Source organism: Ranitomeya variabilis, chromosome 3 (assembly GCF_051348905.1).
Source record: "Ranitomeya variabilis isolate aRanVar5 chromosome 3, aRanVar5.hap1, whole genome shotgun sequence".
In the NCBI taxonomy this organism is placed as follows: Eukaryota; Metazoa; Chordata; class Amphibia; order Anura; family Dendrobatidae; genus Ranitomeya; species Ranitomeya variabilis.
In genome coordinates this window covers 232841073-232857849 of record NC_135234.1, presented here as the reverse complement: position 1 = coordinate 232857849, position 16777 = coordinate 232841073, and the positions used below count along the sequence as shown (strand labels likewise).

The window sequence follows — 16777 nt, the reverse complement described above, 5'->3', positions numbered from 1 at the left end:
GGAGTATATTCCCCAATTATCATTAAAGGGACTCTGTCACCTGATTTTGGAGGGAACAATTTTCAGTCATATGGGTGGGGTTTTCGGGTGTTTGATTCACCCTTTCCTTACCCGCTGGCTGCATGCTGGCTGCAATATTGGATTGAAGTTCATTCTCTGTCCTCCATAGTACACGCCTGCGTAAGGCAAGATTGCCTTGTGCAGGCATGTACTACGGAGGACAGAGAATGAACTTCAATCCAATATTGCAGCCAGCATGCAGCCAGCGGGTAAGGAAAGGGTGAATCAAACACCCCAAAACCCCACCCATATGACTGAAAATTGTTCCCTCCAAATTCAGGTGACAGAGTACCTTTAAGTGAGCCGGGTAGTCTTTCGCAAATATATGTGCTTCACAGAGTGTATAGAACTCCAGATAGGCTAAATAAGGCAGGGCTGAGACAGACCTCCAAGTGTCCTAGGTGCCAGTCCGAGGGGGCAGGGATTCTACACATGTTATGGCAATGTACGAGATTGAATTCATACTGGTTGGAGGTGGGAGAAGCAATTGGGAAATCGTATGGCTGTACAATCGCAAGCGATCCTGTGATATATATTTTGGGATATGTGGAAGAGATCCGAGTTCCAAATCATCATAAAGTGGCCATAGCTAGATTATTGTATGTTGCGCGAAAGCTAATTGCCAGGCACTGGTTGAGTGAGGTACCGCCGACTCTGCAGGAATTTTATAGACAGTCTGATATGGTTATTAATATGGAAAAGGGTATTTATGAAAAAAGGAAAAGTATGAAAACTTTTGAAACACTTTGGTAACCTTGGATGGAGAGGAACTGATTCCAGTGGGATGTTGTTTTATTATGTAAGCAATGTATGCTATTGTCCTATTCTTGCTTACAAAGGCTTTAAGGGAGGAGGGAGGGAGGGTGGGGAACTGGGGGATTGTTTCAAAATGTTTGTAAACATGTTTATTCTCCTTTGCTGACACAATTGTGTGTAGTTGTCAATTTGAATATCGTTAATAAAAATGATCTGATTTAAAAAAAAGGATGGACTGGAGAGGGGAAAGTCGAGTGAGGGGGAGGCCAATTAATAGAGCGTTACAGTAGTCCATGCGGGAGAGGATCAGGGTGTCAGGGTTTTTGTTGTTTCCATGGTGAGAAAAGGGCGGATTCTAGAGATGTTCTTTAGGTGTAAGTGGCAAGAGTGGGCAAGAGATTGTATGTGGGAGGTGAAGGAGAGATTGGTGTCTAACATAACACCCAGACAGCGCGCCTGCTGCAGGGGTGTTATTATGGTGCCACCCACAGAGAGGGAAATGTCAGATGTAGGGAGATTAGTAGATGGGCGGGAGCAGATGAAGTTTGGTTTTCGAAAGGTTGAGTTTCAGATAGAGAGCGGACATGATGTTGGAGACTGCAGACAGACAGTCACTGGCGTTCTGTAGTACAACGGGGGTAAGGTCAGGTGATGACGTGTATAGTTGTGTGTCATCAGCATAAAGATGGTACTGAAAGCCAAATCTGCTGATGGTCTGTGTAGAGGGAGAAGAGAAGGGGGCCAAGGACTGAGCCCTTTGGTACCCCAACAGTGAGAGGAAGAGGAGATGAAGTGGAGCCAGCGAACAGAACACTGAAGGAGCGGTCAGAAAGATAGGAAGGGAACCAGGAGAGAGTAGTGTCCTTAATGCCTAGTGGCTGGAGCCTAGAGAGTAGGAGATGGTGGTCAACAGTGTCGAAAGCTGCAGAAAGGTCGAGAAGAATGAGCAGAGTGGTCACCGTTACATTTTGTTATCAGAAGGTCATTGGTCACTTTGATGAGTGCAGTTTCTGTCAGATGTAGGGGGCGGAAGCTGGACTGTGATGGGTCTAGGAGGGAGTGAGTGGACAGGTAACTGGTAAGGCGGGAGTAGACCAGGCACTCCAAGACTTAGAGATGAAGGCTATGTGCACACGTCAGGATTTTGTCAGGCTTTTTCATCAGGTTTTGTAGCCAAAACCAGGAGTGGGTGATAAATGCAGAAGTGGTGCATATGTTTCTATTATACTTTTCCTATAATTGTTCCACTCCTGGTTTTGGCTACAAATCCTGAGGAAAAATCCTGACAAAATCCTGACGTGTGCACATAGCCGAAGGGGAGATTGGTCTGTAGTTGTTTATGCAGGATGGGTCGAGGGCGGGTTTCTTTAATAATAGAGTAATGATAGAGTGTTTGAAGGAGGAGGGTAAAATGCCCGAGGAGAGGGAGAGATTAAAGATTGTAGTTAGGTGAGTTGTGACGTCTGGAGAGAGAGACTGGAGGAGATGTGAGGGAATGGGGTCAGAGGTGCATGTAGTCTGACGAGAAGAAGAAAGGAGCTTGGAGACTTCTTCTGTGATGGGATCGAATGTGGAAAGTGAGCCAGGGGAAATGCAGGGAGGGATGGGAGTCACTGCCCCTGGGAGCGGATTTCCTGACGGATATTATCTATTTTCTCTATCAAGTGGGAGGCCAGGTCATCAGCACAAGTGTCTGTGATAGTAGGGGCTTGTGCTTTCGGCCTGAGGAGGGAGTGAAAGGTGTCAAAAAGTTTCTTGGGGTTGTTGGATAGTGAGGAGATCAGGGTGGTGTAGTAGGTCTGTGTGGCAAGATGAAGGGCAGAATTATAGGTTCTTAACATAAATTTGAAGTGTATGAATTCTTCTGGTGTGTTAGTTTTCCTCCATAAGCGTTCAGCACTCCTAGAGCATCGCTGGAGAAATTGAGTTTGCGATGTGAGCCAGGGCTGTTTTACTTTGTGCTTGGAGGTTCTGAGGGTGAGGGGAGCTACTTGATCAAGGGTGCTTCCAAGAGTGGCGTTGTAGTGATGTACAGCCAGATCAGGACAGGAAAAAGAGGAGACTGAGGACAATGATGAGTTTAGGGAGTCTGAAAGGGTATGAGGGTTAATGGCATGAAGATTTCTGACTGTGTGGTAGGTAGGATAGTGCTGGGGTGGGCAAAGAATTGTGAGCATGAAGGAGAGAATTTTGTGGTCAGAGGGGCGGAGGCGGTGAGTTATTTAGGTAGGGGATTGAACAGAGCCCGACAAAGACCAGGTCAAGGGTGTTACCGTCTTTGTTTGTTTCAGAGGTTGAGAGCTGTGAGAGGCCTAGGGAAGTGGTTAGTGATAGAAGCTGGGATCCAGATGTGGAAGTGGGCTGTTAATGGGGATGTTGAAGTCTCCCAGGATAAGGGTTGGTAGTACTGAGGACATGAAGTGCGGCAGCCAGGCAGAGAAATGGTCCAGGAAGTGGGTGGGTGAGCCTTGGGGCCGGTATATGACCGCTACTCTGAGGGAGAGGGGACGGAAGAGCTTGATGGTGTGGACGTCAAAAGAAGGAAATGAGAGTGATGTAACTGGGGGGATGACCTGGAAGGTGCATTGTGGGGACAGGAGTATGCCGACTCCACCACCATGTCTGTTTGTAGTTCTCTGGGAATGGGAGATTTGTAAGCCACCATGGGAAATGGCAGCAGGGTAGACAGTGTCAGAATCCTGAATCCAGGTTTCCATGAGGGCCAACAGATTAAGAGAGTTGTTCAGGAGTTAATTGTGTAGGAAAGGAAGCTTGTTACATACAGACTGTGGATTCCAAAGGGCACAATTAAAAGAAGGAGATGGAGTGCAGCTAATATTAATAAGATTAGTAAGGTTTCGATGTGAGGTGGGGTTGAGGTTGGGGGCTGGTGGACCAGGGTTAGGAGAGATGGCCCCTGAAATCAGTAGGCGTAGGAAGATAAAAAGCAAGTAGTTACTGGAATTGTAAGACGTTTTTTTGTGTGATGTGTTTGGGTGTTTGGGCAAGATGGGCTGAGGTTTTTCAGGAAGGTGAGAAGTGCATAGGAGCTGTACATGGGAGAGGGAAGTATAGAGGGGCTGATGTGTATGAGTGGTGATGGAGGGGGGATGGGGTGGTGAATGTGGATGGCAAAGGAACACAGGAGGATAGAAATAAAGCGCATGGATGAAAGGGAGAGCAAAGTGTGGGTTACCTGTCTCCTGCCCTGACTAACTGACATGGAATAACTTTTTTTCTTGATGCTTATCTTCTGTGATGCTTTGCTTATGGGATGCGTGCATACGCCCCACACTGCGTGCACCCCTTAAAATGTTTCTAAACTTATAGGCCACAATACAGGGTCAGGAGAGGGATAGTGGGAGCTGGTTTGGGATAATTTGGCAGCTGGGGGCAGCACACCAGGGGGTGGTTAGATGATCAAAGATATTGGGCCTGGCTAAATCTATATGTTATAGCACCTTCCACCAGATAATATCTAGAGTGACCCCAGTCATGGATATACAACAGTACGTATTAAGTACAATGCAACAAGTGAATTAAACCAGTGATTTAGCAGGCACATTAAAATATGTTGCTAGATGGTAAAGAGGCATATGACAGACAGCAAGCAGAGATTGTACCATTAGAAGCTGCTTGCTGACATAGAATATAGTGAGCACATGCAGGATCAATGCAGTAGTTGAAAGAGATGGATACCATATTAGTCATAGCCATAGTCATATTTTTTTTCCTTTGTATCGCTGAACACCATTTCAAAAGGGACAATTTCATAGCATGTTTTAGAGGATTTTATGGCTACTGTAATACAATGCTTTACATACTCTTTATTTTTAAAGTTGAAAATCAACTTTAGTTTTCTGTTATGGTGTACGCACAAAATCTTTCATAAAATTCTGTGAAACTAAAAGGTCGAGGTAGTTAACTATTTAAGAAGGGAGCTTTCTCTTGAATGCCCTTTAATCAATCTAAGTCAGATGATGACTACAGATGAGTGGATGGTTTGCCATTGTAATTCATAAATATTTCAGTTGTTAATTAATAAATGCAAAAAGTCTTAAGCTACAATCCCATAGTACACTTTTGGTGAGTTGTTGATGTTTGCGAATTTCGGTAACTATTATGTAAATTAGGTTGCTTGCATTTTTTTTCATTAAGTTTTTGAGTGCGTTTTTTACATTTGTTTTTGGCACTACAGTTTTTGTCTTTTTGGTATATCATTCTTTAAATAAAGCAGCTTTTTTTTTAATAATTGTAGTTTTTATTACATTTTATAACATTTTACAATAAGAAATCAGAAACCCCTAAGTGTTAATGTTAGGGTGCAGTCAGAAGAACGTGACAGGCTAAATTTCTACGCAATTGTCACTCTCGGGTCAGGAGAGCCTATGGCCAGTCCGATGCGACCGCCATTCATGTTATACGGCCGTCTGACGGCGCCCTTAGGCTACGTTCCCACGATGACCTTTGTGTGAGTTTTTGATGTTGCAGATTTTCTGTTCCATTTTTACATCTATTATGAAAATTAGTTTGGTTGCGTTTTTTTTACACACGGTTTTGAGTGTGTTTTTATTGCTTTTTTTTTTTGTTCTTGTTGGTATGTCATGTTCTAAATTAAAGCTTCTTTGTTTTTGATACTTCCTGGTATTTGGCTTTGACAAACCTTTATTTATTAAGTCGTGTGGATTACATGCGTTTTTTATGTGTTTCCACAACGGATACGTACTAAAAATGCATGTGCTTTTTTTACCTCCGGATTCTTTGCATCTAATGCAAGTTCATGCAAAAAATCTGCAAATAAAAGTTAAAAAAAAAAAAAAAAAAAAAAAAAAAATTGTAGATCTGAAACATGCACCGCAGGTCATTTTGTGCTGAGAAGAACAAAACGCAGTGGGCATGAGATGTCTAAAAATCCCATCCACCCGGCTGGAACTGTAAAACTACATTGTTGATAAACAGAAGATACGCAGTGCCAAAAACTCAGCGTAAGCACACTGCCTTACTAACTAAAAACTGTTGACTAATATTTTTTTCTGTGTCTTTCTTCAATATTTGTTACCCCTTTTTCATGCTATTGCAGGCTCCAGTGTTGCAGTATCTCTACTACCTGGCACAAATTGGCATCGCCATGTCTCCACTGAGCAATAATAGTCTTTTCCTAAGCTATCACCGGAACCCACTCCCTGATTTTCTGTCACGTGGCCTTATGGTATCACTGTCCACAGATGATCCTCTACAATTTCACTTCACAAAGGTATCCTAGAAGGACGTCCGATGGTCTCATACCATTTTCTGCTATTTTTCCTTGTGTGTTTTGCAAAAAGAAACAAAACAATCGATGCAGCCAGATGTCAGCTGTAAGTTAGTAGTGAAACACAGAAAGTACTGTACTGCGTACTCTATTATATTTTATCACAGCCTGGCAACATTAACAATAGTATTTATGGTCCGAGTGCTGCCTGTGGGAAAACTGCCATCACATGGATAGCACTAGGGCCAATGTTATTCAATTTTTGTTACAGGGAGCAAATGCCGGCATATACAGATCACAGCATCCACTAATCAGCCAGATTTTGGTTACGACTCGCCGAATTAAGTCTATGGGTGTGCAAAAAAAGAATTGGATCCCATAATCATCCAGTTTCTTCAGATACATTACAAGACCCAACTGCTCTGGGTCTTGCAATTCTATTAACTGCTGATGTATAAAAACTGACATACAGATGACAAAAAGTCTGTTTGTTTGTTTTTTATGAAAATCAAACTTTTTTTATGCACTCCTGTGAACTTCGCCTTTTGGTTATTTTTTCCCTCATAGTAATTTTTTTTTAAAACACAATGTTTTTTTCAGCTGTTTTCCTATTCGCTTCTCTATAGGATGAGATAACCTCATGAAGGCCTATAATCCTGATTCATTAAAGATTTTTTGCCAGTTGTTGCCAAAAAGTGCGACTTTTGTCATAGTTACGCCAGGCCAACTCTGCCAACGCTCTGAAAAGTGGGTGGGGCTTAGCTGGGGTGTGTGGCCAAGCTCCCTGCAAATCGTTCAAAGGCAGCAAAGAATCTGCCACAAAGGTCTGACTAGGATACATGTAGGCAAGCGCACTACCAAGACTGGTGTGCAAAACTCCTGCCGTGATAGATTGGGGTCTATTTCTAAAGAAAAACACCAGCAAAAAAAGGGCTATTAATCATGTAATTTAAGAGAAACAGCTGCAGAAAAACTAAAAGTTTTATTTTAGTTCTTTTTGTGTAAATGTTTTCTAATTTGTAGTCTGTTTTTTTAGGAGCCTTTAATGGAAGAATACAGCATTGCAACTCAAGTGTGGAAGCTGAGCTCTTGTGACATGTGTGAGCTCGCTAGAAACAGTGTCCTGATGAGCGGCTTTCCCCACAAGGTAACATCACCAAGTATCTGCACTAAATAATGACATGCCGAACTACAGGAACTAATCAATTTCATAAGGGTATGTGCGCACTGTGTCTTTTGGATGCAGGTGAAAACTCTGGACACTTCAGAAAAACTCTGGCAAATGTCTTTTTTTGGTGTGTTCTCCTCGTTTTTTTGTGGCTTCGCTGTTTTTGTGTTTTTTTTTATTTTTTTTATTATTATTATTATTATTATTATTATTATTATTATTTCTATCTACAAAATAGTGAGCAAAAGCTGCTTGAAGAACGGTCAGGTCACTTCTTTTAACCTCTTTGCATCTTTACAAATATGAAGCTTAAAACCCGGAAAATATGGAAAGCAAGTCATTTTACATTGCTATGCGTAGGTTCATTCTTTTTGTAATTTATTCAGCGCTTTTTCAGGGAGACCTGCCTGAAAAAGATGTCATGCACATACCCTTAAAGCATGGCTGCAAACCCGTGTCATAATTCCGGAATCCATAGGCCTTGATTGACCGATAACAGTAAATGTCATAAATATAAGATTTGTGCCAATCTATTTTTCCTCAGGTGAACAGTTTTGTCCTTTATAGCACAATATAGCGTATAATAGTACTTTATTGGAAAACATTCTTGAGACGTGGTCAGTTGAATATAGGCTCCAGGTTTCCCTGATCAACAAGACCAAATCCGGCACTTATGGGCCTGTCACGTTTGAGTCAGCAACCCTGTGGCTAGTCCGTGCATCGCAGACCGTATTCGGACCTCTGACTGAGACCTAGTTGGTGTAAATAGCCTGGGGATTTTTTATTGTGAGGTAGGTGCAGGAGACTCATCTGGGAAATTGTCCTGTGTGCCTTTGAAACAATACCTGCCTCATGAATTAATTCAAAATAACTGCATTTATATAGATCATCGTAAGAAAAAAGATAGAAAAAAAGACCTTAGTCTCGAAAAGTATGGCAGGCTTAGCGGTATGCAAGACTGATCACGTAAATAACCAGAAACTATCCAACAAACGTATAGCTGGTAACATATAAGTAAGATCTATATGGGAAAAGATAATAATAAAAAGCTTGAATGCAGAAGCATAGTATAATGTTCTGAAAATGACCACAAGATGGCAGTGTCTACAGAATATTCAAAAAGGCATGGAAAACAGGATTTTTGGTTGCTTACTGTAAAATCTGTTTCTCAGAGCCTTCATTGGGGGGACACAGGAACCATGGGGTGTATGCTGCTGCCACTAGGAGGCTGACACTATGCACAAAAAAGTTAGCTCCTCCTCTGCAGTGTACACCCCACCAACTGGCAATCTGAACCTCAGTTAGTGAGAAAGCAGTAGGAGAAAAACGATATGGTTAAAAGAACATAACCACAACTATAAAAACTGTAAGCATGAGAAACAGTCATAGAACACAGAACAACAGAAACTAAACAAAATGGGAGGGCGCTGTATCCCCAAATGAAGGCATCGAGAAACAGATTTTACGGTAAGCAACCAAAAAATCCTGTTTTCTCTATCGCCTCATTGGGGGACTCAGGAACCATGGGACGGACGTCCCGAAGCAGTGCCTGGGGAGGGAGAAAAAACAGACTTCCTTCTGGTCAGAGGACTCACCACTGCCGCCTGCAAGATCCTTCTGCCTAGGCTGGTATCAGGCGAAGCGTAGGTATGGACCTTGTAAAATTTGGCGAACGTGTGGATGGAAGACCAGGTTGCCGCTTTGCAAAGCTGTAGGGCGGAAGCCTTGTGGTGCACCACCCAAGAGGCGCCGACTGCCCGGGTAGAGTGAGCCTTTAATCCCAGGAGGGGGCACTCTGTTCTTGATCCGGTAAGCCTCCAAAATTGCCATTCTGATCCAGCGAGCAATAGTCGCCTTGGAAGCCGGCAGGCCTCTACTCGTGCCATCAGGAATGACGAAAAGAGAATCCGTCTTCCGGAAAGAGGCCGTTCTAGTCAGGTAGATCCTCACCACCCTGACGAGGTCCAGCTTGTTCAACGATCGCTCCAGAGGATGAATCTGAGCTGGACAAAAGGAAAGTAGGACCATGTCCTCGTTGAGGTGAAAGTGAGATTCCACCTTCGGAAGAAAGGAAGGCGGAGGCTTCAGGACCACCTTGTCCTGGTGAATAACCAGGAAAGGAGGTCGACAAGACAGGGTTGCCAACTCTGAAACACGCTGGATAAAAGTGATGGCAACAACAAAAGCCACCTTCCTTGAAAGAAATGGCAGGGAAACCTCCCTGAGAGGCTCAAAGGGGGGACCCCTCAGAACCTCCACAACAAGATTAAGATCCCAAGAATCCACAGGCGCCCTGTACGGAGGGACAGCATGGGCTACTCCTTGAAGGAGGGTCGTGACCTGTGGCTGAGAAGATAACGTCTTCTGGAAGAGGATGGAGAGCGCAGAAACCTGGCCCTTTAGGGAACTAAGTCCAAGGCCCGCATCCAGTCCTGCCTGAAGGAAGGCCAAAATGGAAGGAAGAGAAAAGGACATAGGTGGAACGAGGTTGGACTCGCACCAACAGAAGTAAGCCTTCCAGGTACAATGGTAGATCCTGGAAGACGAAGGCTTCCTCGCCTGGATCATAGTATGAATCACCCGATCCGAAAGGCCAGACGCTCTTAGAACTGCGGTCTCAACAGTCACGCCATCAAACTGAGCGACCGAGAATTCGGGTAGCAGATTGGACCCTGAGACCGCAGATCGGGCCTGTCTGGAAGCCGCCAGGGGGCATCCGCGAGAAGGTTGACGCTCTCCGCAAACCAAGATCTCCTGGGCCAATCCGGAGCGATCAGAATGACCGGCACCCCTTCCGCCTTGATCTTTTTCAACAGCTTGGGAAGCAAGGGCAGGGGTGGAAACAGATAGGGAAGCACGAACTGCGACCAAGGAATGGTCAGGGCGTCGAGGAAGTCGGCGGCCCAATTGTCCATGCCGGGGGTATGTACCGCGGATCTCACCGGAACCGTTGCCTCTGCCCAAAGAAGGATCTTGGATACTTAGGCCAAGGCCAGAGAACTCCGAGTCCCCCCCTGGTGGTTGATATATGCCACTGCTGTGGCATTGTCCGTCTGGATTCGAATTGGCAGACCCCTGAGAATCCTTTTCCAGTGAAGAAGGGACAGAAAGATGCCCCGAATCTCGAGGACATTGATCGGCAGAGATGACTCCTGCGCCGACCAACGACTCTGAACAGTCAGGTGGCGAAACACAGCACCCAAGCCGAGAAGGCTGGCGTCCGTTGTCACCACCTGCCGTCAGGTGGCGAAACACAGCACCCAAGCCGAGAAGGCTGGCGTCCGTTGTCACCACCTGCCAGTGAACTGGAAGGAAGGACCTGCCCCGGGAGATGAGAGGTGACGTCAGCCACCAGTTGAGGGGACCGTTTGACCCGGGGCGAAAGCCGAATCGTGCAATCCAGAGAAAGGACAGACCTGTCCCACTGTGAGAGAATAGCCTGCTGAAGGGGTCTTGAGTGAAATTGGGTGAAGGGAATGACTTCCAATGTAGCAACCATCCTTCCCAGAACCTTCATGGCCGATCAGAAGGAGGGAAGCCGAGGGCCCTGGAGCAAGCGAACTTCCCGACAAAGGATGGATCTCTTGTCTTCGGGAAGGAAGACTCTGGTCTGACGAGTGTCGAAGAGCATTCCCAGAAATACGAGGCACTGAGAAGGAATAAGGCAGGACTTCTTCCGGTTGACAAGCCACCCGAAACGGGCTAGGGTGTCGAGGACGATGGACAGACTTTCGTGAGCCTAAGAAAAGGACGGAGCTTTGATGAGGATGTCGTCGAGGTATGGAAAAAGAACCAGGCCTCTGACCCTCAAGATGGCTATCAGCGCTGCCATGATCTTCGTGAAAACCCTGGGGGCGGTTGTGAGACCAAACGGCAGGGCGACAAATTGAAACTGCTCGTGATGTACTGCAAAACGCAGGAATCTGTGATGTCCCGGGAAGATCGGGACATGGAGGTAGGCGTCCTGGATGTCTGTGGAGCACAGGAATTCCTGAGCCTCCATGGAAGCAATTACTGAAGGAAGGGATTCCATCCTGAAGTGTCTCAGATGAACCCTCTTGTTCAGCAATTTTAGATCCAGAATTGGACGAACGTTGCCGTCTTTCTTCAGTACCACAAAAAGATTCGAATAGAAACCTGTGAACCGTTCTTTTTCTGGGACGGGAAGCGATGGCTGCAAAGAAACGCGGAACTAGAGCGTGATCTCTTGGAGGCCGGGATTCGAAGAAACGATCCCAGGGCCCTGAAATGAACTCTATTTTGTATCCTGAGGATACAACTTCCCTGACCCATGCGTCCTCTACTGAGGAGATCCAGACGTCCCTGAAGAAGAGGAGACGGCCGCCCAACCTGGGAAGAGGGCTGGGGTCTAGTCAAGAGTCATGCCAAGGTGGATCTTCCAGTCCTAGACCTGGAGGATCTACAATGGGAGAAGCGGGAACGCCAGGAAGGGGTTCGGTCTGAAGGATATCTTCTTCTTTTGACGTGCCTGTGGCCTCTGCTGTTGGGAAAAGGAATCAGACACCGTGAAACGACAAAAGGGCCGAAAAGACCAAAATTGCCACCTAGGTGGAGGTCGGCGAGGTTTGGACTGGGGGAGAAGGGAGCTTGTGCCCCCTGTGGCGTCCTTAATAATTTGGTCCAGTTTGGAACCAGTTTGGAAACGACAAGACGTGATCCTTGAAAAGGCAGGCTGGTAAGGGACTTTTTTGAAGACAGATCCGCCTGTCAGGCCTTGAGCCAAACGGTGCGACTTATGGCAACAACATTACTGGACGCCTGAGCAGCACAAGATGCGACGTCCAGGGAAGCAGAAACCAAATATTCCCCAGCGTGAGAAATCTGGGTGGCGAGTTCCGCCAGCTGTTCTGGTGGAGCTCCGGTCAGGATGCCCAGAGGGAGTTGTTTGGCCCATTTGGATATAGACTTCGCAACCCAGGTTGAAGCAAAGGTCGGACATAGGGTAGACGCGGCCGCTTTGAAGGCCGTCTTTGCAAAGGATTCTATGATTCTATCATTGGAATCTTTCAGAGATGCTTTGCCAGACAGCGGGAGGACTGTGTTGGTGGATAGTCTAGAAACTGGTGGGTCCACAGAGGGAGAGGAAGTCCAGTTGGCGATGAGATCCGGAGAAAAAGAATATAAGCCGCCAAGGCGCTTTCCTCTTTGAAAGCGTCTGGCCGGATTCTCTTTCTCTGGCCAGGAGCTCATCAAATTCAGGATGAGGAGTGAAAACCTTGGGGGGTGGTTTAGACCGTCTAAACGAAACCGCCTGATCTGCGGGTTCCGTAGAGGAATCTTTGATGCCACAGGTCTGATTGATCAATCCAATGAGACTCTGAATGGTATCCCTCATGCTAGCGATTTGGTTCGAGTCCAGCTCCAAATTATTCTCCGAAGGCGCATCAGAGAATGCCTCACCTGACTCAGGGGAGGAGGACCGGGGGGGAAAGCTGACCGCAGAGAAGGACCATGGGGCAAGATGGAACGGGAAGAGGACTCAGATCTGCGTTCCTGTCTGGATCTTTTGCGGCCTATATTGGAAGTCTCGGACAGAGCTTCCTGCGACCCACTGACTACTGCGGAAGTCTGCAAGGGAAACCCGTGTTAGATCCGCTACCGATTGTGACAGAGAGGAAGCCCAGCCTGGGGTGGAGGCTTCGCTCTCAAGCGGAGCAGCAGGGGGAACCTGGGCGGTGGGCATAATGGAATTGTTGCAGGCTTGACAGAGGAGAGAAGTTTGCAGTTACAAGACGAACACACATAGTGTTTGACTAAAGCAGAGGAAGTAGAGGAAGAAGTAGGAGGACGAGAGCGACCTGCCTTAGAATTAGACATGACGAAAGAGCCCCTGAGGAACTCCAGAAGGTTAGGGGACAGGAAGGTAGAGGAGAGTGTCAGTCTGCAGTGCAGAGCTACTCATGGCAGGCAAAGCGTTGTCCAGATGGAAGGCTGCACGGTTTTGAAGATGCTCTTCAGGAACGATGGTCCTTCAGGCAGGGGTACAGGCAGTCAGGGAAGACTTCTGGGACACTCTCCTGTCCGGAACTTACTGCAGGCCTGACAGAAGCAGGGAGGAGATGTGGCCAGGAGCTCATCTGAGGTTTTTGCGCTCTTGGAGGGGGCGGAGCAAGGCGTTCCTGGCCCCAAAAATAAATCCTACAGCAGCACAGGAGGTGATGGGCGGAGCTAACCATCAGGCCAGAGCACCAGTATGGCGCCGGTGGGCGGAGCGGAGGAGATAGATGGGCGGGATAAAAACCCGCGCAGAGGGAAAAGGAAGTGGGCGGAGTCGCGGCGCCGGAAGTAGGGCCCCGCCAGAAGCCGGGGCCTAAATTAGAAGCCGGGGTGCAGATTGCCAGTTGGTGGGGTGTACACTGCAGAGAAGGAGCTAACTTTTTTTGTGCATAGTGTCAGCCTCCTAGTGGAAGCAGCATACACCTCATGGTTCCTGTGTCCCCCAATGAGGCGATAGAGAAAAGAATATATATCACTGATGGACCAAAAACATATATAATCAAAGTAATCTACATACAACCAATGAGCGAAGGCAAGATTAACAACTGTAGATATATAGATAATTTATAGAATGAGGTACACTCATGCTCATTGATATTTCCACGCTAAGAATGAAGTGGAATTATAGAAGTCACAGGATAGATAAACATATTACTGATATTTATGCAAATGAAGAAAAAATGGAACCAACATTTTCAAACCACTCAATTTATTCAGTATGGAGTATGAGAGCCACGTGCAGCTGCACATCCAGTGCGTTTTTTGCTGCATTTGTTGTAAAATCGCATAGTTTTTGATCTTTGAAAGCCGTGAGAAAAAGGTGCAGCACTAACACAATTCCAGCAATGAAAACACCATGGCTGGAACATGTGAGCACAGCTTTGCTGATATAGCTGCTTAGCTCGTCATGCCAGGCATCGTCTTAGCATTGCAGTGTAGAGCTCGATGCCTTCTGCAAGGAAAATAAGTAGGGACTTTATTGTCTAAAGCCAGCCAGGAAAGGTGCCCAATTCTGGCAAGGTCACAATGCCTGCCAATCTCATATGTAGTATTAACTGGAGGGCATTCTCTCATCCACTAGAAGGGGAACTGCTTGGGGAAAGTGGCTGTCAATTCCGGGTAACAGAAAGGAGTTCTATGCATAGTAGCACCCTTTATGATGTCTACAATGGTCTTTGTGAGACAACCCCTATAAGCCCTACTCAAACCAAGACCTCGTTCATCCTCTAACCAAACGTTCAGAACTGTCTGGACTTATATTTGTTATCTGTGTTACTTGGAACTTGTGTGGAGGATTTTCTATTATTAGGATTAGGGTGTGTTTCTATAGGATGTACATCCTTTGAAATACAATGTCCACAGCATACATTGACATGCTTGGATATCAATTTCTCATTATTGGTCAGTTTAGTATGTGATTTTTCTGTGCAGCATGTGATGGGGATTTTATCCATCTGGAAAATCTAGATGAAAAATCTATGTATACGCTCGCGGTAATATGCGTAGGGACACTCATGCACACAATATTACCCTTACTTCTCTTAAACAGTTAGGTCTTCGTAAGTTGTTGTTTTGTTTTTTTTCTGAAGCCCTCCCAAACATTTTCAACTCATTCACCTGCCCTATCTGTAGCAGAGATTCTGCAGATGCAATGCCCAATGTAGATTTCTATATGTGATGAATGTGAGCTATGTAGATTTCTTTAATGAAGGAAGGCCTTTCTCCGTTTATTTCAACACTAAATAGAAATAACATGAATTATTTGCTTTCTAATGTTACATTATGTCATGACAGGTAAAAAGTTATTGGCTGGGGCCTAATTATCTGCAAGAAGGTCCAGACGCAAATGATATTCGCAGAACAAATGTGCCTGACATACGCGTTGGATATAGATATGAGACGCTGAGTGAAGAATTGATGCTGATCACACAGGCTCTGCAAAGTGAAGAGTTGGAGACCATCCCTGAAGAAATGCTGTGTATGGGAGATGGACAGAACAGGAATTCTAAAGACACTGGAAGCATGGGAGAGGAGAAGAGGAAGCCTTAACAGGACAGAGGAGACTGGAGGGGGAAGGGACAGAGTGCATTGGGTTCACCATATGAAAGAGATGACAGAGTGCATGGGGTTCATTATACGAAAGATTGAGAAATGTCAAGAAGAAAAAATGCCTTAAATAAAAACACCAAAAAAAAAAGAAAAAGCCAGATCATTATTCGGAAATCGTGAAGCTGCTCAGATTGTTGATAAGGAAAGCAGATGATGGGTTACACGAGATGCTAGGACAAGGGTAAATGGGGCTCAGCTTCTCATGAATCTCCTGCAGAAGAATAAAACCCATGATAGTGAGAAAGGGTAAGAGAAAATAAGTTTCCAAAGGCAAGAGGTAAATGCTGTACTCTGAAGTGTGGAGCAGCCAAGATACCCAGATCATGGGGAAAAACCTTAGGAAGAAGGAAACTAAGGCATTCAAAATGTATGCTACATACCACAGTCCTAATGAATTGCCATAGACATTTTATATACTGTGTGTCCATGATTTCAATGGCAGTACAGCCACTTTCTACTAAAGGTATATTTTTCTTACAGGTGAGAGTGCATGCTGAGAGTAGCATTGATAGTGAAGTAAGAGAATTTTGTGAATGTGGCAGGCGGGACATAGTTCTCTGTGCTAGAAGCCATTGCTGTCTTTATTTTCTTGTATTTTAGTAGTCCGCTGCCTGTTCGGTAACACTGGACTTGGAAGAGAAACATACATTAATACAAAAATGACTGAGAAGAAATAGACTGTCTGATATTCATCTGTTTCATATTAGCTTGCGGTTTGGATTCCATTAGAATAAGATTAGAACAGCACACCAGCATTTTTTAAATTGTCATCATCCACTCTTATATAGAGGTTTCTGTTCTTTGCCTTTAGATTTGACATTTTGGGACCAATATCAAAACATTGTTTGATGATAATCAGAGAAATAAATGATAAAAACTGACAGCAGAATATAACGTGTGACCTTGTATGTGTTTGTGGTTGTGTCACTGTATTGTATTACTGTGCATCCTGCATGCTCAGGAGCTAATGTTTGTCCGTTGTTATCACCTATTACACTTACATTTCATCTCACGTTTGGTTAGATAAATAGTGGAATATGCATGAAAATAAAACATTTGTTCATTCAGTGTATCTGGTGTATTTATTTACAACCATAATTATGTTTCTTTATAAAAAAAAAAAGTGTGCCTCAATACAACTAACAACCTTTATAGACTATTCCTATATACACTTGAGATCTTTATTGCAGGCCATTGGGTCATAAAGTAAAAATAGTTTATCTTTTCCATTAACCCCCTTTATGCAAGCTGTTGTATATGCACATCATGGTGAAGTGTTACTTACCACACCTCTTTGTACATGTACAGCACGAGGATGGAACAGGCACAGGAGCTGTGGGAGCGCCATCCACAGAGGCAGCGAACTGTCACAGCTGGGTTCCCACTGCAACAGCCAGGATGCTTTGTTTAACCCC

The 16777-nt window shown here is 45.2% G+C and overlaps 1 protein-coding gene across 8 annotated transcripts in view; it reads left to right on the top strand.

Moving 5' to 3' along the window:
* AMPD2 (adenosine monophosphate deaminase 2) overlaps window positions 1-16434 on the top strand; it is a 130947-nt gene extending 114513 nt beyond the window's left edge. For all 8 annotated transcript variants that reach the window (XM_077295239.1, XM_077295238.1, XM_077295243.1 and 5 more), the window contains exons 16-18: window positions 5897-6070; window positions 7104-7214; window positions 15048-16434. In XM_077295239.1, coding sequence (XP_077151354.1) covers window positions 5897-6070; window positions 7104-7214; window positions 15048-15302 — 540 coding nt within the window. In that variant the 3' untranslated portion in view covers window positions 15303-16434. The remainder of the gene's footprint in view (window positions 1-5896; window positions 6071-7103; window positions 7215-15047) is intronic.
* The last annotated feature ends 343 nt before the right edge of the window (window positions 16435-16777 follow it).